Here is a 22599-nt window from a genome sequence, read left to right on the forward strand (position 1 = left end):
TAGACTACCTTTTAATTTAATCCAACCCCCCCCCCCCACCCCTTCCCCAAATCTCTATCCATATCGATCCGTTCATCGACATCGTGCATGCGTATGTGTGTATGCATTGTTTGCTGAGATATTCTGTATTATATTCGCGGAAAAGAGAACCGAGGAGAAGGCAAAGGTGAAAGAGGAAGGGAGGCAACGCCGGGAGGCCCGCGGGGCCTCGAATAGACATGTAGAAATTGTAATCTACCGCGCGTCTCGACATGCAGAGAGTACAAATAATAATAATAATAATAATGATATTATGATTTTAACGATAATCTGCGAATAATGCGGCTCTTTCACACGACTAGTTTGTACTTTAGCATTTTTTGTACATAGCATAGTAACTGTAAAAAATACTGTGATAATATTTATATATTTTTTACGCCTATGGAAACGTACACGCACTCACCCTCCAAACCATACACACACAAACACAGACATATACGCACGTTTACACCGTCACAAGTTTCACCTTCGTCTTTGACAATATAGCCCCTGCGTTCAAGTGATTTGATTTTCTGCTAATAGACTCTCATTGCGCACGATGTCAAGTTTTGCTCTCGCGAGCCAGGTAGGTATCTCTCAAAACTTATAGTTTCCTTTACGCGTCGGTATCAATGTCAATAATCCTCGCACCGAAGTAACTCCGAAAGAAATTTCTCTCACGCGCGCTGACGTGTGCTTTCAGCTCTTTCGAGCAAATAGCCGAGACATTAAAGATCCCGCGGAAGAAGGGTAGAAGAATAATGTTGTCTCTCGATGTATATAAAAGCCAATCGATGGATTATTACTGAAAACAGCGAATAGTCACTGATTTACAGTTATAAGTATACTCGAGTCGAAAGTTTGGTACTATTTTGACACTTTTAAGACTAATTTACACCTACTTAGCTGATCTATACGCCTACATAGACCAGCAATAACCTGCTTTGACATAATATTTTTTGCTCCTCCCTTGAGTCTCTAATTCTAAAAATTTACTTCAGCTCCCACTTAAAAGGACCCACTTTAATGCTAAATTGGCAAGAGTAGAACTTTCCGACGCTATCAGTTTTAAAGGTATAGGATTTGCAATTTACTTTCGCTCTAATTATTTGCGCTATATTTTTTAAAGAAATATTTAGCGTTAAGTTACGGACGTTTGTAGATCACTTGAAAAGGGTCCAAATCCGGGACCGAAACGTCGTTTGTTTTTTTAAATAAAAACATTGGCCAGTGTAGGTCGTTTTTGGAAAACTACATGTCATTGGTTTTATATTACTGGCGGTATTAAATCTATTTGTGTGTTTCTAAAAATTTACTTCAGCTCCCACTTAAAAGGACCCACTTTAATGCTAAATTGGCAGATTTTGTACTTGCAGTTTGACCTCTTTTACTTTCCTACTATATAATAGAATTAAAGGCCTCAACATAGGCCCAAAATTTCTACTCGCGTACTTGTAACTGCAAATCAGTGGCTATTCGCTGTTGTCAATGATAATTCACCGATTGACTTTTAGAGAGTACGTTAGTCTTTCTAATTATGTGCAAAACTCACTCGGACGATTATCGACAATTCCTCGAGACTGCCGCCGTAGAATTGATTCCGCAAGCGTACTCGTTAAATCGGCGCAATCGCCCCGTTGAGTTTCTCCCGCGGTAAAAGAGCCACGGTAAACGGAGACGTTACAATCTTATATTTCGCGTTTCGGCCACGGGCCCGACATATGCCTATTTTTGACAATCTGGTTCGGGATATATTTAGAGGTCCAGAAACATTCCGCGGTGCGTGAGGGATTCCTTTATTTCTAAACGGTGCGTTGGAATCACCATGCGAGCTAAGTCGAGGGTGCGATATCGTTGCCGCGCGCGCGCAGCACATTTTGGAAAATAACGTCATTCGACGAGGACGAAACTGCCGCGCGCGCGCTCGCGCGTGCGCGCGCGACGACGGGGGTCGCAAGGTAGGTTTGCGCTTCAATCGACAACAATGTACTCGATGTACCGTTAAGAGAGGCGCTCGGCCGTTGCTTTGCGTACTTGTTTTTTTATTAATTAACAAATAATGACACGCGTGCAACGATCTTCGATCGTCCGGCGTGGTTTCGATTGGCGAAAACGATCGGTGACACTCGATCGAAACGAAATGTCGAGAGGAGTCATCGCGAGGATCGAAATGGCGAAAGAAAAGCCGTCGCGAATACAGCGAGTAGCAGACGCGCGGTGAGTGCAGGTAACTTTTGTTGCACGTCTCTTGTTTTTTCTCTCTCCGTAGCACGTAGAGGCAGCGTTAATAGTAAGTGACTTAATTAGTGCCGATTGCGAATATTGTATCCCAAAATACAAGACAATGATGCGTTCGAATGTCTCCACGATTTCATTTTGCGTTGACCGACGTGTGACGCTCTCTCATCTTCCATCTAACCGTCGAACTTGCCAGCGCGAGATGCGGAGCTGTAGGGACACTTCCTCACTTTGCGTTTGTACGATTTTCGAGAACGATGTCGAGCAACGAGCGCCTGGTGCGGTTCGAGGAAGCGGAAGCGAAGGGTAAGAAACGCAAGTCAAGATGGGGCACGCGACGGAGATCCCCGGTCTTCCCCGACGTGCCGGCCGCCCCGTTCGCCATGGGATCGTCCTCCATTTTGTTTTTCGAGGCAAGAAAGCGGCTTTTGCGAGCGTCGGTCTACAAATTGGCGGAAACCGCGTTAGCATATTATATCGCGATGTTTCTCGCGCGACCGAGCTTTCACGGCCCTTTCCGGCTGGCTCTTCCTGCGAGGGTGCGCCTCTTCAGGGCCCCGCGCGCCGGTGGCGCTCGCGGTACCGGAAGTGCGCGCGGAGCTTTCGCCATCCCGGGGGCAGCGAACGAAACCGCCGGGGTCGCACAGCGCGGTTCACGATTTAATGGGCGTAAACTCGACGCCCGCGAATGCCGTTCGTCCGCTCGTCCGTCCGTTACGCCGGGGTTGCGGACGAAGAGGACGCGCGTCCAGGTGTATCGCCTCTCGCGCTCGCGCAGAAGAGAGAGAGAGAGAGGGCGAAAGCGCGGGAGGGAGAGAGAACGAGGGACAGAGAGAGAGAGGAATAAGAGAGCGGGCCCCGCGATGCCTCCGCGAGGGAGACACCGAAAGAGAGAGAGGGGGAGAGAGCACCGCGCACTCACGCACGTACGCACGTACGCACGCTCGAAAGGTGGAAGCGGAGTTCCATATACGGTCACCTTTGTCAAAGCCCGGTTGTCGCCATATACAGGCAATGTTCGCGATGGCAGACACTTATATAGAGCCCGAGTTAAGAGTCAGGAATGTTGCTTTTTGTCGCGCCTTCTCTACGCACACACGTACACGCGCGTGTGCGCACCCTCCCGCGGCGGACGGCGGGAAGGGAGGGAGGGGGGGAGGGAGGGAGGGTGTAGGAAAAGCGGTGTGAGAAACGCGCGGCGCGTAGACGGAAGCGAGAGAGCCGGGGGCACTCGTGGCTTTTCGAGCTTTCCAATTGGCACCGCACTTTCCCGCGGACGATTCGCACGCGCGCGCGCGCGCATTCCGACCGCGCCGCCGCCGCCGCCGGATCGCGGAGGACGCGGCGCAAATTGCAAGGGAAACGCGTGTTCTCGTTTAACGCGGGAGATCCTGAACAATAGAGTCAGGGTCAGTCGGGGATAATTGGAAACTGGAGGAGTGAATAGAGACGCGGGCTCTGAAAACATGTCGAAAGAAGCGCCTTTCCCCCCCCCTTTTTTAAAAAGTGATTTTACGTAGTTCTGTAGTGACACTGTCAGTGACTTTATGTACTTGATGTCCGTTCGCGTTTATCCTCAGTTTCCAATCGCCTCGATTGAGCCTAAGCGGTATGACGTAATTGAGAAAATTAGTTTTCCGCAGTCCAATCTGTACGTGTGCGATTGAGAAGATTGGAAGCGAGGCGGATAAAGACGTTTAATTTCTCACGACGAAACGGGACCGGAAGAACCTTGCGCTTCGAGTTTTATCGCGGGAAAGAATAATCGCTCGGTCATAACGCTCGCGACTACGCCGAGAGAATTTTCCCTGAAAATTGATCCTGGAAAGCACGTAATCGCGGGACAGCGCGCGGCATTTCGAAGAACTTGATGGGGGTTTTCTCAAATTCTACCGTACATGTCGCATAGTGACAGGTGCACTAATTGTATGATTACCGGTAAAAAGTATTACATAATTTTCCCCGGACAAATTTTGAGAGAAAATTCTCTCCGCGTCTAATACAATGGAACCGCACAACAGCAGAGAACGTTAGGACTTTCTCCACATCTACGGCAATCGTAGCAGTTTCGCAAGATAAATCATTGCCGAGCGGCAGACGAAGTCCATGCAGACCGAAATCACGCTCGTAGGACCCGGGCGCTTTTCCGCTCGTCTTCGCCGCGCGCGCACGGGTCCGGAGAGGAAACGCCGGTGGCGGCGGAGTCCCGCGTTGCGAGAGGCGCCCCCCGGGCCCGGAGGGGTCGCGAGCGGAGCGGGCGAATTCGCGAGGAGGATGCCCCTTTTCCGCGGGTGCATCGCGCGCACTCGCGCGAGTGGAGTCCGCGAGAGATGGCCATATAAGGAGCGCGGACAAGATGCTCGCGCATCTCTCTCTGCGTCCGCTAGGTAGGTAGGTAGGTAGGTAGGTTGGTAGGTAGGTAGGTAGGTAGATAGGTAGATAGGTAGAGGTACGCACGTTTGTTTGTATGCACGCGCGTCCTGCAGTGTATCTATCGCTTCTTTGTCGTCCATCCCGATCCGGACCCTCCCCCCCCCCCCGCGAGAATAGACGTGTACCCCCCCCCCGTCTTGTCCACTCGCTCCGATCCCGCCCTCGCCCTGTCGACGACGGATTCGAGGCGCGGACGCACCCGATAATGCCGCTCTTTCTTCTCGGTTTCAGGAGGAAGCCGCGTCGCCCAGATCCGACGTCTGCGCCAACGAGAGCGACGGCGAGAGCAGCGACGGCGACTCTCCCGTCGTCCCCAAGGATTCTCTCAAGAACAATCACTCGGGTGAGTTCTCGCGCGCGGCCGCCGTAGGACGGCGCGGAACGCCCGGGGGCCATCGCTCGCGCTTCGATTAGAACACGCCTGGGCTCCTCGTCTCCTCCTCCCCTCTCAGCCCCGGTACGAGCGGAATACCGTACGCTTTCTAAAAAATTTAGACTACAGCTTGATTGTGTTATGGCATTCGTCACGAATACGAGAGAACTGTCCTTTTTTTTTCCCTCTATCGCCTTTGTTCGAGCCGGTCGAATCGGACGGAATGCACTCTCTAAAAGTCGGCGGATTATCACCGAAGACAGCGGGTAGTCGCTGATTTACGGTTATAAGTGTACCACTGCGATTCTCAGTATACTTATAACTGCAAATCAGTGACTGTTCGCTGTTTTCAGTGATAATCCACTGATTGACTTTTAGAGAGCGTCTAGCGCAGAAGAGAAATGTCGTTTCAGGAAGTTAAACTCTCGATCGAGACAAACGGATGTAGTTCTGATTTAAGCCTGATCTACAACGTGCTCTTTGGGTCTAGAGACATTTTTATACGAGCAAATGGAAACTCATCAAAAATTTGTCAACAACGTACTATCGTACGATGCGCAATTTGTCAACTTACACCTATTTTTTTAAACGTATGCATTGGCCAGAAGATAGAATGTTTCTAGACGTAGAGAGCGCAGTGTAGATTAAACTTTAATTCCGCGGACGTGTATTTCTCTCGGACGCTGTCTCGTACACGATTTCGTGTCGAAATTGCAAGAAAGCACACATTGTATTCTATTTCGAATAGTTACGCGCCGTAAACGTTCAACAGCGTCCTAGGAAATTTAGGCCCGGTTTCTCTGGAAACGGACAAACGTGAATTAAACTAATAGCGAATTCGGTTGCGAATTCGCTATAAGATTAAAGTTAAGCGGCGTTTGACGAAACCGGGCCCTAACACGCGGAAGGGAGAAACGTAAAGTTCGGGATAAAAGTGGCAATTCGCGTTTGATTCGGTCCCGTCGCGCGTCTCTCGGGAGTCAAGAAGGTCCGCGACCTCGTCCTCGCGGGAGAAACGGAGCACTTTTGCGCGCCGTTCGCCGCCGCGCGGGCATCATTAGCCGCCGGCCGAGGTTTGCGCAAGGTTCATTTAGATTAAGCTCCGCGGTTACGTCGATTTTCCGTCGTCCACGGCCGCGATTGTCCGCGATACCTTTCGCCGTTCCACATGGAGAGATAGGCCTCCCACGTAATTGATCTCGCAGTATTTTCATGGAATTGCGCGCCTTTCGCAAATCGTACGTCACGCTGGAAGCCGCGGGATGTATCCATCGCGCGCGCGTTACAAGCGCTAAGCCGCTTAAAGACCATTCGCGTTAGATCGCGCCGATATGTTATCGATACCTTCCCTCCCTTTATCGGGGGCAGAGCCCGCGTTTCCGCGTCGGGCCATCGAGGCCGCGATATACCCCGGACGATCCCGCGGGCCCGAGCGCGCCGTATCGGGTAGGCCGCCCTCTCGTACGCTAATCACGATCTAATTGCCGTCCGATACCATTCGCGTCGCGCTCGACCTCGTCGCGCGCGCGTTGATAACGAACAGCTGGTCGCACGTCGGGCGAGGCGCGGGCGCGGGGGTAAACATTCGCACGCACACCGCGTACGCGCCGCGGCGAAACGTGGAGGAGGAGGGGGAGGAGAGGACGGAGCGGGAGAGGGAGCGAAGCGTGAGAAAAGGTGGGAGGAGGGTGGACGCGGGGGGAGGGAGGGGGCGGGAGGGAGGGAGAGGGGACGCTTAAAATGCGAAAGGCGTGCGAGCGATGACGGCGTTATCCGTGTAGGGAGTACGCGAGCAGTCGCGCGCGGCACGGCGATGACCAAACTTAGACGGCAACCGTGCTGCCTAACTGGGAAGTAGGATCCGGTCGAGAGCCGCTCCGCAAAGAGCCGCGCGCGTTCGCGCGCGCGCGCGGATGCAGGTGTACACATAAATATCGATGCTAATGCCGTCGCGTGGATGCCATTCTACTGCTTAAACCGATCGCCGCGTCGCGATCGCGCTTTTTCCCCGCCTCCCCCCGCGACCGGCCGACCGGCCGTCGCTCCCGTTCGGCCACGCGAATTCGACGGTAGGCGACCCCGCGCGCGCAACGGGCCTTATTGCGTCCCTATATCGCGCGAGGGCGACGAATGCATAATGTATCTCCCCGCGGTGTAACTGAAGGCGCGTGCGGGAGATCCCGCCGCGCGGCCGGGCGGACGGATGTGTTGCCGCGCGAGGCCGCCTTTAATTAGGCGCGCTCGTTCGGCTGGAATATACGTAGAAAGCGCGCGCGCGCGGGAAGACGTTTTTTTCCCTCCCCTCCCGCCCTCCTCATCCCCCGCGGGTAAACGTGTACCTGCATATAGGGTCGTGTTCTCGAGAAAGTTTTTGGATGCTAATCGACGCGCTTTTCGCGTCAGCGAGCCGCCGAGCGCTGGCGCGTAATAGTTTTGCGCGGACTAACGGATTCGGCGTTGAAGCACACGGAGGGGAATTTTCTCTTAAAGTTTATCATGAAAATCGCACGATCGTTTCGAGGAACTTTGAGCTTTTCGAAGCTTCACCGTACAGTTTACCGGTAAAATGTACACCGAGTACAATTGCTAGTGCGGGATGTATGGGAAAATTTCGAAATGCCGCGTTGCCCCGCGATTACGTCATTTTCAGGATACATTTTAAAGGAAAATTCTCTCCGTGTACAGTGTAGGCCAGCGTTGTATCACCTCTCGATTCTTTTAGCATAACTAGTTTTACAGTGCACGAAGGAGAAATTCGAGTAACATGGTGTACTTTGTCGAACTTTGTTACCCCTCGTGTACAAGATGCACCTGTTATCGGGCGTCTACTTCGACGCACGAATGTTACACGGAAAAAACAATGTAGCTGCTGTAGCTAAAACTTAGCAAAATAGGGACAGCTAATATTTTAGTTGTGATAGCTCAATATTTTGCTACTGTGCCTATTGTATTAGGTGCGACAGCAAACGGTTTGCTGTCGTAGCAAAATATTGAGCTATCACAACTAAAAATATTAGCTGTCCCTATTTTGCTAAGTTTTAGCTACAGCAGCTACATTGTTCTTTCCGTGTATGCTCAGAGAAGCTGAATGTGGCATCATTTTGGCCGGTACTGCGTGTACCTTAGACGTAAACTGTGTCGCGACTAAAAAACCGTCGACTTCGAGGCTCTCATCTCAACTGCTCCAATTAATTATTTTACAAATGGTAAATAATCGCACCCGCGTGCGTGCACGGTAGTTTGAAGAAAAAGATTTCCGAACGACTTTTAGAGAAATGTAACAAGATAACTTGCGGAAATGCAAGTCGGTTTCTTCTGTATAAGTTTCGCTAAATGTCAGCTGATCTCTCGGGTGCAACAGACGTACAATATAAAAGACTAAGAATTTTAATAAGGGCACGGAAAAAAAATTAGCTGCTGTAGCTAAATAACTTAGCAAAAAATGGACAGCTAATATTTTTAGTTGTGATAGCTAAAATTTTTGCTACGACAGCAAACGGGTTTGTTGTCGTAGCAAAAATTTTAGCTATCACAACTAAAAATATTAGCTGTCCATTTTTTGCTAAGTTATTTAGCTACAGCAGCTAATTTTTTTTTTCCGTGGGCCAGTTTCACAAACGTCGATTAGCTGCTAACCGAAGGTTAATTGATTCTCTGTCTCTTCTTAGATAACAAAATAGAAAGAGATAGGAAGTTGACTGAACTCTGGTTAACAGTTAACCGACGTTTGTGAAACTGGCCCTAAGTATGTAAACGGCCTCACTGGCAATTCTTTATTATAATAAAACACAACGTTTCGGCCAGTATAATAAAGAAATGCCAGTAAGGTCGTTTACACACTTATAAAAATGCTTGATTTCTCGACTGGCGTCACTAATTGTAAGCCGCTATTTAATTAATAAAAGACTAAATCCAGGGGTTAACAATATTACGCGGAGCAAGTGTTTCTGTTACCCGAGTCGAAATTTTGGTACCATTTTGACACTTTTAAGGATAATTTACACCTACTTAGCTGATCTATACACCTACACAGACCAGCAATAACCTACTTTGATAACATAATATTTTTTTACTCCCTCCTTGGATCTTCAATTAAAAAATTTGACTTTAGCTCCTACTTAAAAGGACCTTAATGGTAAAAGGACTTTAATGCTAAATTGGCAAAAGCAGAAATTTCCGACACTATTAGTTTTTAAGTAACGAGTAAATTCTGTACTTGCAGTTCGACCTCCTTTACTGTCTTAGGTCCTACTATGTAATAGAATTAAAGGTTCAACACAGGGCCAAACTTTCGACTCGGGACACACAATAACGTTACTTTCCAGTGGAGTGGAGCGGGGCTGTTTGGTTCAGTTGGAGAAAACTTCGGCTGGCAAGTTCAATTAAAAAGAAAACATTCAAATTTCAAGACAACCAGAGGGGCGTTTCAAGACAGATAGGGACTTTTTCGTGCGTTCCGTCCTGAAGATTTCTCTGGTCCGAGTTTTTCTCAAGCCGACAACGAGCGAGATATAGTCCCGCTCTATTCTGCAGAATGCAAGTTAAAGAGGAATGTTTGCTATTAACACGGACTGACGCCTACATCTTATCGTTACCGGAGTTCTATTCGCGTCTTGATCGGTAAACTATCGAGCGTTAAACGCGAAGCAGCTATGGAAGGCGTTAAAACGCGACGGATTGTAGATTTAAAATGTGCCCGTATTACAAATTTACGACGCTGCGTTTCGCGAATGCGCGCATCAATTTGAAAGGATTTGGCACTCCCGACGAACTGTGTAGTTCGCTCGCGCGAGACTGTTTCTTTCTTCTTCTTCTTCTTTTAATTATTCTTCCTCGCGCCGGTGACTCGGTCCTCCTTTTGCCGGCGATTGAAAGTTCGCCGTGCATCGCCGAGAAACGCGCATATATATGAAATGTATTGTAATAATTCATGGAGATATGGTGAATCAGAGCACAGATTCGCACCTGGGTGGTCCGGTTTGAAGTCCCGACTCGCGGCCGCCATTCCTAAGTTTTTCTCCGCGACGTATACATCTGTACCGGGGGAGAGAAAACAAGTTTAACTTTAACGTCGGACGGCGCATTTCGCAATTTCGATACAAATAAGGGATATATAACGCGAGGCGCCCCTCTCTGCACTTTACGTCATCGGTATCTCGCGTGGTCCATTCTCGGGCGCGTGTGCATCGCTGTCGATCCTCCGCTCGAAAAAAAAAAAAACCCGTGGCCGTCTCGTAATCCGCGGAGACGGGAGGAGGAGGGAAGCGCGGGAAATATTTCGAACGCATATCTAAATCGCGCCCGCGGGCCCGAGCGTGCGGTGCGTTTCCCCGCGAGAAATATCGCGCGGCTCTCGGCCGCGCACTCACACGCTCAATTCCTCTTTCGTTTCCTAGGAAATGTGCCTTCGCTCTCTGCAGGGATTATGTACCAGGTGCCTCAGAGTGTCATTTATTCGCCCAGTCCAGGGGTCTTGCTCGGCATAGGACAAAACGGGCAACCGGTGCAAATATCTCAAGACGGAGGTAGGTTTTCCCTCGCCGCCGCCGCCACCGACGCCGCCGCCGCAGCCGCAGCCGCAGCCGCGGAGGAACGCGAGGGTTTACGCAATGTCGCCTCGCGGTGCGCGTTTCGAAATGCCCTTACGCGACGCGAGGGATTCGCGAGCGATCGTCGGTTCTTACGCCGCGGCGAGAATTGACTCGCGGAAATCGCTCGCGCCGCGTCTGAATCACCGGCGGACGACGTCGGATGACAATTGTCCGGCCGGACGCGAGATTGTGACTAATAAATTTGCATTAACGCGAACCGCTCGTTACTGTCGACGGCGTGAAAATAAATTAATGCGTTTCGCACGCGCGTTTATCATCGGGACGATGCGGGAATAATAAAGGGGTAGGAACGAGAGGTGGACGCAACGGTAAATGACGAATCGAGGAATGCGGTTAAACGGTCCCACCTTTTTGCCAAGGGCCAAGTTTTCCCCGTGCGCTTTTGGTTTCGCGGTATGCATCCTTCTTCTTCTTCTTTTTATTTCAATTTCGCGGCCCCACGCCTTAACTTTTCGCATGCTTGACTGTATAACGCTTCTCGGATAGGATAGTCAAACATTAGAGTCAACCCAGACAGCACACCATGTCTAAAAGACAGCTTTAAGACGTCTTTAAGTCTAAAAGACGTCTTAAAGACGTCTTTATGATGTCTTTTAGATATGTGTGCTGTCTGGGAATCGACGTCAGGATATACACAATATATCGTATAAGTAGCATCGTCAGTTTCGGTTCCGTCTGACGCGAGTACAGCGAGCGGATTTTTCAAAGGCATACTCGTGGACGGGTCGATGGGGGGGAAAAAAACGATCGGGGGCCGCAGAGAAGAGAAGACCGAGCAGGAAGCGTAGCGTCGTTGCTTCCTCCTCTTCGCGACGGTGTCGTCTCATTTGATTTCCCTTTGCGACTTCCTTATAGGTACAGTAGCACCGGTAGCGAACTCGTCGCAGTCGAGCCAGCCGTTCATCACGATACCGCTGAACGTCGCGATGAGCGCGGCGGGACTGTCCTTACCGGTGACCTCCAGGATGACCTCCAGGTCGCCGACGACGACGACGGCAGCGGCAGCGGCGGCGGCGGCGGCGATGTCCACTTGCGGCGACTTGCCTTCCGATCTCAGCAAAGATCGGGAATGACGCGGGATTTTTCCAACGAGCGGAGCGCCTGCGACGACGACGAAAGTAGCAGTCGAGCCTCCGCTTTCTCGCTCGCCATAGGCGGAAATTTGTCGTGCGAAATTGTCCGGACGAGGCCGCGGAAGCGAATTCTCGCGCGGATATCTCCGGACTCGCGTGATACTTCCACATCCGGGATAGCACCGGGCCGGGCGATCCAGGTTTTCGGGCGGATCATGCGAGCGACTACGACCCCATCGCAATTGTGGGATTCTTCGCCCCCCCCCCCTCTTCGTGCCGTCGTTGTCGGGGTTGAATGTTTGCGCGCTTCTGTACGAGATAAACCAGGAGAACCTAGGATCTGCTAGAAATCACGCACTTAACAGAGAGCATAGCACATGAGCGTCAAGTCATTAATAATGAGGCGAGAGTAGAGTTTTCACACTGTTAAATTTGTAGTGTTAAATTTAACTCGATGAGTAGTCGCTGCCGCTTCTATTCAACGTATCGTTAATTCAATTAAACAATGGAGTCGAAGGAATCCATAAAATGGGTTGGATAAAAGGTGCAGTTATTTTGTTAACTGCAATTTGAAACAATAAATTTTACTGCACATGATGGCCAAAAGTAACAACATATTGAGTAGGAGCAGTGGCGACTACTCATCGAGTCACCGCGAGTTTAACAGCGCGAAGATTAGAACAATCAGCTTCTTGCTCTAGAAGAATTATTTTATTTACAGAATACATCATTGGATTGTAGACTGAGCAAAGATGTTACCCTAATGACGAAACTGGATATCTCGAGGCATAAGCCATGGTAAACTCGTCAATTGCGACTATTTCTAAACGTTAATAGAACTTCGACAATGTAGTAAAGAAACTTCGAAACACCCGTAGAAAACGAAAATGGCCGAGATTTCACCTCTTCTTGGTTGATATTGTTTCAGATCTTGCTTCGTTTCAAACTTGATTTTCTCTGAGACTTCTGTAAGGGTGTTGTTTTTCTTTTACATGATATTTCACCTGTTTGTACTTTCCTGGATACATAGATCTTATATCAACAATTAACCCTTTGCGTCCCAACATAAGAAAAAAAAATGTTAAAAAGAAAATATTTATTATACCTTAATAACTATCAATTATACAAAAATAAGAAATGATAAAACTTTTTGAAATAAAAAGTGATATTGCATATTTTTAAAAGTAACAAATATTCAATTACCTTGCAACTGCGAAAAGTGTTAAAACAGCGAGGAAAAATTCAAAGAACGCGACAGCTCGTGCCCTCTTGAACACTAAAAACAGCACAGGTGTATATGATGCAAGTAAAACGGCCAGTATCGAAGTAGTTGGAAGACCTTACCAAAGTATTCGAGAAGTTTCGTACTGAAGGAGGTTTCGTTTCACGACGAAGGTGGCACGAAGTAAACGCCACAGAATCACTGGGCCGCAAAGGGTTAAGAGAGCAAGATTAAAAATATACATCCTTAAAATCCGCATAACTTCAGCATTAGACGCTCGAATCGCACGTACATCTGGCGAGTATCCAGATACGCGGCAAATGAACAGTTCGGTCAATACGCGTATTCGGATATTCTCGTCGATCATTTTGTACTGCGGAATAGACTTGAACATCTCGTGTGTGCGATATATAAATATAAAAAGATATATATATATATATATATATATATATATCGGTGATATCCCGCCACCCTCGTGCGCTCACTAGCGTAATATGCCTAATCCGAATCGCATTATAAATACCCGAACAGGCCGGAACAAAAAGATACTCTCTAGACGGACCTCAGTAGCGTGTTCCGAGAATGCTCACTGCCAATTATGAGACTGACATCGCATACAAATGCAATACCTATCCCCGTTTAGACAGTCGCGTCGAGTGTCCGATGTTGATTATATCGAATCGATCACTCGGTCGCGTAATACGGCTCGAGAATTATTTTTATTGCAGTTGATTCGCCCGTGCAGATCCCGGTCTGAAAAAGTGCGGCGCATAATTGTTAAAAATAAATTACAGCGATTACATCACGCTGCAACGATACTAAATCGGATTCTTGTTCCATATTTTTTTTATCTTCACCATGGAAACATTTCATGGCTGTCTCAATAAAGGCTCATACACTATGACAGAAATGAGGAATTAAACATATATAAGATATATTATAGGAATAGGGAATTAAGTCTCGACTAATGGAAAGCCAGGGATTGGGAATTTCTTCTTCCTTTATTGCGAACGCACGTGTGGCTTTGCATAGGTCGATATTTAATTCTCTGTTCCTGATTCCTTATATTTAATTCGCCGTGCCTAAGTCCTAATTACCGCGGCATTGTTACTTATCAGTATATTCTGAAATTCGTTGCGAAAAACGCGGAAACTCGCGCATCCTCAAATCCGCATCACATATTGCAATGAGCATAGGGAACTACCGACGTGTAGCAGCCAGCAGTTCTTCTTTAATTTGTAATCCTTGAATTATCGTCTTGGACATCAGTTTCGCCCACGTATTGCGCAGGCTGATGCGCATCAGCTTTTTTTTAGCGGCCGTCGAAGCGTTAGAATCAAGCAAAAGAGTATGTACGCGTCAACCAAAATACATGTATTCGAGTAAAAATATAGTTTGCGCTAGAATCTCTCTTTTGCTTTAGATCCAATATGTTTAAAACTCATTCTTGCACAAGGAGAATGTTCTCCTGCATTATATCGGGCGTTGAAAAATTAAATGTAAACTTCTCATGGGTTCGATAATAGCTATCCAAATGTATATTGACCGATCAGCTGGCCTAATTTATTAGGACTAAGCCTTGCGTCCACGATGATAGAAATTTGTCCGAGATCTCGATCCAGGAATTATGTAGCCAATCAACTGCAGCCTTTCCGTAAAAGATGCAAGTTGATTGGCTACGTATTTCTCGGATCGAGATCGCGGACCGATTTCTAACATTGTGGACACAAAGCTTAACACAACGTTTGGACCATTGGTCCTTTTCAAGGGAGTTCTAAGTCATGCAAAAATCCTACGACTAGTTTAACTGATACTTTGTAGGATTTGTCATATCCGTTTCTAATAAATTTCACCAGTTGTGCTCGCATAGTAATTTAGTTGGTAAATTAATTTCGATTAAATTGCCGAAAGAACTTGCCTAAAGAGATCGGCGATTCCGAAACGCTCTGTGTATTCCCGATGAAACCTTTCGGTTGATTTGCATTCTCCGTTTTACCCGTAGGAAAAGTTCGATGCGTTGAAAAAAAAAACCACGAGGTTCTCCAAAGCGGACACACATTGAATATTCACGCTATCCCAACTGCGAGTGAACTTTCTTATTGACGGGCAGCATCAACGTTTCTCAGACTGATGGACGAGTACCGTCGCGACTTTTACGTAGAAACGATAAAACTTCGCCGTTGCATCGCGATGTTGTTCCGCCAACGGCGCAGGTGCGCGACGCGGTCGCGGTAAAAAGGAGCACGCGTTCGAGATAACGCGGGCAACATTTATGAAATAATGGACGACAACTTTCCCCCCGAGTTTTTATCGGGCCACCGTTCGAACGATATCATCTCGCCGAAATGTGTGTTAACGATACTGTCGAGGGTATCGCGGATCCCCGAGTATTCTGTCAATTAGCGCCGGCATATAAATCCTGTTGTCTGTAGATTTACAAAAGTATGCGCGCGAATTGCACCATTATTTTTAACGCTCTTCGACCGACGTAAAAGAGTCACGGTGAGGAGTGTCTGAGAAGAGCCTTGCAAATGAATGCGTGCACGCAAAAGCGAATTTGACTATGAGAAACGATCTGTAACTAATATCGTACGTTGGATATCAGCGGATATTCGCTTCGTTCATCCAATTTACAAATAGGATTAGTCCATTCTTGCGCGCGTCAATTTCAATTCGTTCGAGTCTTCATGTTCCTACGCCAAAAGCCCGTAATACCGTGCCGTTATTAGCAATGTTAACTTTAGCTGTTAGCTTAATTTTTATTTAGAGTCAATTTGGATTCGACGATTCGAGCACTTGTGCCGCGATTAAGCTATTAATGACAAACGTCACACTTTGAAGTAGCGAGTGTAACTCGTATCTTTCATTTAGCCCCAGATAGCACAAAGGTGAACGTAAGTTTATAGAGAATCTATTTTAAAGAATACCTGACGAATTCTTGAAAAATAAGCCACAATCAGTTCGTCTTGAGATACTCGTCAAAAGTTCATGGTGCATGTAACTTCCCCGATCATTCTTATCGCATTCTTCTATGAATACCTGAAGATTACAATTCAGAGAGGCAGCAAACTTGAAGAATACTTTGCGAATTCACTGCGCTGTCTGGGAACGTCTCGTCCCGTCGTCGACGGTATAGCCATAGAAGGCGTCATTTAATTATATTTAATAGATTCTGCCGTGATATGTTAAATGTATGCGAAAAACGTGCGATTTTCCGGCGAATCCATTGACGACGATTCGAGTTATCTTGGAATTGAAAGCGGATCTTTACGAAGACAGTTACGTCGCAGCGACAGAACAACGGGATTTGAACGGTGATAAATTCGCGAGGACGAAAAGCGACGTTGTACGCTTTATTGTTATGAAAGATTGTAACTCGTGAATCTCTATAAGATATAACGCGACGAAAATTCTAAACTGCGTATCTTGAACCTGAATATAGCGCAATAGCGATCGTACGATGTGACGGATCACCTGCGACGATCAGAACGCAGTAAACGGCGATCGTTGTGTCTGAACTGGTTCATAATTGCGACGCAATCTTGATGAATTTGCAAATGGCGAACTTTGCAAGGCAGGAGGTTTGTTGCGACTAGCGGATATGTAAGCTAGAACGTGCAATATTGAGAGCTTCCAAGTTCGGAGGGCAATTGTTATTGTTTTAGTAGGTTTCAGCGTAGCTCGTTGTACGAACAGACACGTATGGCAGTGTGGACAGAATAAAACCAAGTACGGTATTGTTGTGTCAAATTTGTATCTTTTTAAACGAAAACGACGAGAGTCAGTTTAAATAATTATTATTATTGTACAATGTGTTGTATTGTTACCACCGAAAGCTATCGATAATAATTATCATTTAAACCGCATTTATCTCGCTTAATAATTTATTAACGATAAGTTATGAACTCTTTGAGAAAAAAAACGTGTACTTAAGTTACTCCTTGCGATACGCGGACTGTAAGATAATGAAAGACTTTTTATTTGTGCTACTCGCTTATCCGTTTGTGATGGATACTTCGCGCCCGCAGTTTTACGTGTACGCTTCAGAGACGTGTTTGGTTCTCTCTTGTTTTAATTAATATACGCCGTAGGTCGTGTACGAAACGTTTGCCTCATCTAATCGAAAACGCTTGCGTTAAGATCTGTAATTTTGCGACGGTGTATAAGTTAAGTCCTCACGATTTAGCGTGTCCTTCCGATTTATTGAAAAGCAGAAACGATAAGATTCACACGCGCAACTCTCTGAGACGAGCGTAGAAAAGAAAGCTTCGTGTTATTAGATGTTTGACGAGTTGCCGAAATTGTTGTTCACTTCATCGGACGACGTGCGATCGTGAGATCCAAATCAATTTTTCCGGGACACCGTGTACAAAGCATGTGCGAATTGCGAACGCGAGCGAAGAATCCCATGGGAGACGAGCAATAACGTGTATATTACGTTTTACTTTACCTATTTTATATATAAATATTATATATATATAGATAGAGATATATATATGTATACACTATAACTTTTTTATTACTTCTGTACTGAAATACTGCAGCGTGAAGAGTGTTTGTAACAGGATGCCGTAACGAATGCAAAAGAACAAAAAATATATAAATCTACGTGTCACCGCTCTCTCTCTCTCTCTCTCTCTCTCTCTCTCTCTCTCTCTCTCTCTCTCTCTCTCTCTCTCTCTTTCTTTCTCTACTAAGTTTAGATGTCTAGATAATAATCACGTCAATTGTGTGCTATTGCTTGTTAAGGTTGTCGCGGAGTACGAGGTGAGGAAGAAGGACGAAATACAAGTTATGTGAGATTCAATATTTGAGACCTTGGCCGAAAACGTTTCCCGATGTCTTCTATAAACCAAAGAGAAATTTTTGAAGGTAGAGCTGCTAAAAAATTATGGCGCACAACCCCGTTTTGAAAAATGGTATCAGTTTTTTATTAAAATAAATATTATCAATCTCCGAAATCATCTGATTGCTAAAATTGAATTTAACTCGGGCGAGCTTGCGAGAAACAACGAGCACAAATACCCTGGTAGCACAATGTATTGGCGCAATGTTGGGAAATAATGTAAATCTAGTATTCCAATATTGGTCCAATGTTGCAAGACGGACGTCTCCTATTTAACCAATATGTCTATTTAGCGATATTGGTTTATTGTATCAATATTAGACCAATATTCTTATTACATTTTTAAATATTGGCCAGTGCACTTTCAATATAAATCTAATATTATCTAATTATTATCGTGCAACGTTTACATTTATTCCATGGCCAATATTGGCTTTACGTTGGACAATATCGGCCAATGCATCTCTAATATGACCAACATTGGACCAATATTTAGTCAATGCACTGTGCTACTAGGGCACTCTGTTTAAAATAATAGATAGAATCCCAAGTGGAACGAGTTAATCACAAAAACGTCAATGTGACATTAAAATACTGTTTCATGACTAATATATATTCTATTTGGGGTACGATCAGATTACATGCAATTGCAATGTAATTTAATAAGACTCTTATTTATTTACATTGAAATTGCGTGTAATCCAACGTGATCTGATCATACTCTATCCAATACTTTTAAGCAGGGTACTGAACGTAGAATATCGCGGGGAATTAATTATTCAATTCTTTATTGTATCGAAATCTCATTAAGATTGATTTTAGCCGGTGCCAAGTGTCGAGAGAGATCGGTATTTCGAGAGATATCTCGCGCCCGGCGAGTTATCGCTACCTGATATCGCCGATATCAGCGATAAGGACGTTCAGGAGCAGCAACTCAAGAACGTTCAACGAATCTCCGTGTAACGCGAGCGCAATTCCGCGATCAATTGTGGCGAATTGACGGAACGTCGCCCCCGCGAAATATCGCGGCATCCCCCGCATTGCGTTTTCATCGACGAGCGACCCGCCTCGATCGATGGGGCATTCGAAAAATTGCTCCCGGGTCCTTTGGCACTTGTTGGCGCGGAAAGCCGCGCGGTGATTGGCCAGCCTGGGTGGCGAGCGCAGTAATGTGCCGTCATGGCGACGCTGCCGCCGCGGAAAAATCCGACTCCGACAAAAATTTCGAAGCAGCACTTGACGCCGCTGCAAACGCTTCTGCAGCTGGGCTTCCCGAAACACCGGGCGTACGTACGGCCCCGTCGGACGCGGCCTCGTGTTTACGTATGGCCGCCGGCTCACGTGGCGCGTCGTCCCGCGTAACGCGCGTCGCCTGGCCCCGCTGTAAACAAACAGCTGTCAAACGCGGCCTTGGCTGGGCGTCGCTTCCCGAGTTAGGGCCCCGAGCGCGGGAGATCGTCGCGACCGTTTACGACTCCGTCGTGAGAAACGCGGGCCGATTGTACGTCGCGTCGCGACGATCCTTTTGCGCGTTGACTCTCGACACCGACCCAAGTCCCGGGTGGGAATCGTAAACGGTTCGCGACAATCTCGGGCCGACTCCGTCCCGCCGATTGACGCCCGGACGAGACGGAGACTACCGCGGGCCACGTGAGCGAGGCCGTGGAACTTGGCGTCAGCCGAAGCTCCGACAGACGCTGAGTTTCGACGTATATACTTGCTGGGAAAATGTTACGATGATCCGTAGTACCCCGACGTGTCGTTGACGGAATTGTGTATTCTCAGGGAAAAGGCGCTAGCTGCAACGGGACACCGTGGCGTGCAATTAGCGTCGGACTGGCTGCTGGCACACGTGAGAGATCCGACTCTGGACTCTGACACGCAGCGGCAGTATGTTCTATACGCCTGCCCTACCGGGCCGCTGGCTGAGCAGCTCGAGCTGTTCTGGTCGGAGAGCAAAGACCTAGGATGGAACGGCGCTCGTAACTTTATACCGCATATTACCCTCGTCTCCTTCTTCGACGTAAGATATCTAATTTCATGTACATCTGGCAATGCGCGTAAGAGTTTACACCTGTCCTGGAGAATTGTGAACTTGGCGTTCGAGCGTACACTCTGTCGTTCTCCAATACTTTTTGTAGGCCCCCGACGAGTTTACGAAAGAGTTAGCGAGCGCTCTCGAGAACGTGGTCCGCCAGGATGGACTGCGCGAACACGTCGAGCTGGAGACGTACGTGTCGACCAACTTCATGGGCCTCTTCGTCAAAGACGTGAACGCGGAGTGGCTGAAGAACATCGCTCTTCGCTACGTCAGTAAAATCGCCGCTCTAGGTATCACTGCCGAACCGCAGGTAAAGTCCCTGCACCTCACCCTGGCCTACCAGTTCCCCAGTAGCTTGTTCCCGCCGCTCCGCTCGATGGTCGAGAAGCTGGGACCGAACACGCCGGCCAACTGGGAGCTCAGATTATACTCGAGGGACTCGAGATTGCAGAACTTGCACGTGCACAAAGTGACGCACGCCCACGTGCCGCGGGAACACGACGAGTTAGAGTTAAGAGTAGGCGATTACATTTACGTTCCAGAGGGAGCGTGTAAATCGTCCACGGACGGTTGGGTGGAGGGTGTCTCCTGGCTGACCGGTATATCTGGCCACCTGCCGTTGAATCACACCAAGAGGACTGCGGAATCGGACTCGTGGACGCTGCATGCCACCGTGCCGATCACCGACAATAAGTACGAGAGCGCGGACGAGGAGGAGATACCGAAGATCAGGAGGCCACCGCCGGTTTTGTCCCCGAGCGAGTCCGCCGATACGCCCGACGGGATTCCCACCGCGGAGGAGCCGGTAAAACTTTTTTCAAGAAAATTGTATATACCGCGCGCGGAGAACTCGCAGGCGGACGTGGCGTAATCTGGTTTGCTTTGGAACAGATGGCGGCGTCCGAAGCGCCCGAGACACCGTCCAGGGAGATCTTCATATGCCGACACGGCGAGAGGGTGGACTTCACCTTCGGCGCGTGGATCCCGTATTGCTTCGAGTCCAACGGCTGTTACGTACGCCGCGACTTGAACATGCCCAAAGACGTACCATCCAGGAATATCCAGGACTTCCAAAACGACAGCCCGCTGACGACTGTGGGCGGGATGCAGGCGAGTCTGGTAGGCGAAGCCATGAAATCGTCCAGTATTAAGATAGACGTGGCCTTCACGTCGCCGTCGTTACGTTGCGTTCAAACGCTCGCCCACATCCTGAAGGGACTCGAGTCCGATATCCCGATCAAGGTGGAGCCGGGTCTGATAGAATGGCTGGCGTGGTACCCGAACGGCATACCCGTCTGGATGACCTCCGACGAGCTGGTGAAGGCGGGCTTCAACGTCGACTGCGATTACGATCCGATCGTCAAGGCTAAAGAACTCCCGCTCAAGGAGAACGCCGCGCAGTATTACGAACGCAGCTACGAGCTGATCAAGAAGATCATAGAAAGCACAGTTGGTAATATTTTGATAGTGGCGCACGCCGCCTCCCTGGCCGCTTGCACCAGACAGTTGACCGGTGGTAGAATACCCCCGGCGGCTGAAGTCACTAGATTAGTTCAAAGAGTACCTTATCTGGCGTGCTTGACGGCGCGTCAAGATATTGACGGCTGGCAGCTCCATCCTCCTCCCTTCCCACCGATCACCCACACCAGTAATAGCAGATTCGACTGGAAAGTTTTAATGTAATAACGTTGATAATGCACGAGCTTTTGTTGAGAAAGACACACCTTACAGAGCCTATATAAATACATAAGACTGTTACGATACAATGAATTTTTATGCAGGGCTTAATCTAATGTCGATGACATTCTCTCGAAACGATATCCAACGAATTGCGGAAAAGTTCTTTTCGGAAAGGACGTATCATTGGTGGACGATCATATAAGTACGATTAAAAAAAAAGCTAGTCGATCGCACGACAGTTGAACATTTACTTCCTCGGATTATGATTAATACGGGTATCGAGGTATATAGTTTCTTTAATTACGGATATAGAACAAATACTAGCCAATATGTTGTTATAGGTATCGTGCTATACCAATCCGCTAAAATATCTAATATATAAGCGAGATACTAGTCTTGATTGGACGCATTTTCTTGCCGAGTGTCGGACGAAGCATTGAACAAAGAATTTTTAAAATATGGTATTTATATATATATAATATTTTAAAGTAATATACTATTTTATGACTGTAGTATCCTTATGTCTGTCACGCACACAAAATATCTTCTCTCTTTGACATATTAAAAAGTTAAATATTGTTAAAGTAGAAGCGTACAGGGAAATCAGTAAGGTGCTCTTGCGCACATTCGCGGTCTCTGTAGAAAAAAAATGTCCCATGCGAGCTTTACCGTTTCTCGGAAAACTTAGGATTATGACACGTGTCAATTAAGTGTGACGTTGAATCTAACTTAATGAACTCTGCGTCGCATCGCGACAAACCGATCGCGCAGAACGGGAATATATTTATAGTATCGCTATCGATGTTACCTTTTACAGAAGAAAAATAACGTTTATATGTATATATATTTAAATACGACACCATTTCAGAAATATGTCCAATGTTGTACCACTTTCAAGATAGATTGAACATTCGTTTTGTCTAATTGTGGGTAAGAGATGCAAGACATATTTTACGTATATGTATATACATACATATGTATATACACATCCGTACGTGTATATATACGTATGTATATATGTATAAAAGAATTCGTGTAGACAGTATTTTATTAAATATATATT

General features: G+C 47.3%; 2 protein-coding genes across 2 annotated transcripts; both read left to right on the top strand.

The window, feature by feature from the left end:
- Nucleotides 1–4858: 4858 nt before the first annotated feature.
- Nucleotides 4859–12877, top strand: LOC105567171. The gene is made up of 3 exons (XM_012021797.1): nucleotides 4859–5032; nucleotides 10459–10587; nucleotides 11530–12877. Exons 2-3 carry the CDS (start codon nucleotides 10488–10490, stop codon nucleotides 11745–11747), a joined length of 318 nt encoding a protein of 105 aa, XP_011877187.1. The 5' UTR covers nucleotides 4859–5032; nucleotides 10459–10487; the 3' UTR covers nucleotides 11748–12877.
- Nucleotides 12878–18441: 5564 nt separating this feature from the next.
- Nucleotides 18442–22550, top strand: LOC105567172 (protein UBASH3A homolog). Its single transcript, XM_012021798.1, has 4 exons — nucleotides 18442–19101; nucleotides 19601–19838; nucleotides 19957–20661; nucleotides 20748–22550. The coding sequence occupies exons 1-4, from the start codon at nucleotides 18995–18997 to the stop codon at nucleotides 21537–21539; spliced, it is 1842 nt and encodes a 613-aa protein (XP_011877188.1). The 5' UTR covers nucleotides 18442–18994; the 3' UTR covers nucleotides 21540–22550.
- The last annotated feature ends 49 nt before the right edge of the window (nucleotides 22551–22599 follow it).

This window comes from Vollenhovia emeryi, unplaced genomic scaffold (assembly GCF_000949405.1).
Source record: "Vollenhovia emeryi isolate VEMERY1.0 unplaced genomic scaffold, V.emery_V1.0 DF939140.1, whole genome shotgun sequence".
Taxonomy (NCBI): Eukaryota; Metazoa; Arthropoda; class Insecta; order Hymenoptera; family Formicidae; genus Vollenhovia; species Vollenhovia emeryi.

Excerpts from the sequence above, each read along its gene's own strand:
- LOC105567171 (XM_012021797.1), top strand. The coding sequence starts at position 10,488 with ATGTACCAGGTGCCTCAGAGTGTCATTTATTCGCCCAGTCCAGGGGTC. Across the intron at positions 10,588-11,529 it reads GCAAATATCTCAAGACGGAG|GTACAGTAGCACCGGTAGCG; the intron begins GTAGGTTTTCCC and ends ACTTCCTTATAG.
- LOC105567172 (XM_012021798.1), top strand. The coding sequence starts at position 18,995 with ATGGCGACGCTGCCGCCGCGGAAAAATCCGACTCCGACAAAAATTTCG. Across the intron at positions 19,102-19,600 it reads GGCTTCCCGAAACACCGGGC|GGAAAAGGCGCTAGCTGCAA; the intron begins GTACGTACGGCC and ends GTGTATTCTCAG. Across the intron at positions 20,662-20,747 it reads TTCCCACCGCGGAGGAGCCG|ATGGCGGCGTCCGAAGCGCC; the intron begins GTAAAACTTTTT and ends GCTTTGGAACAG.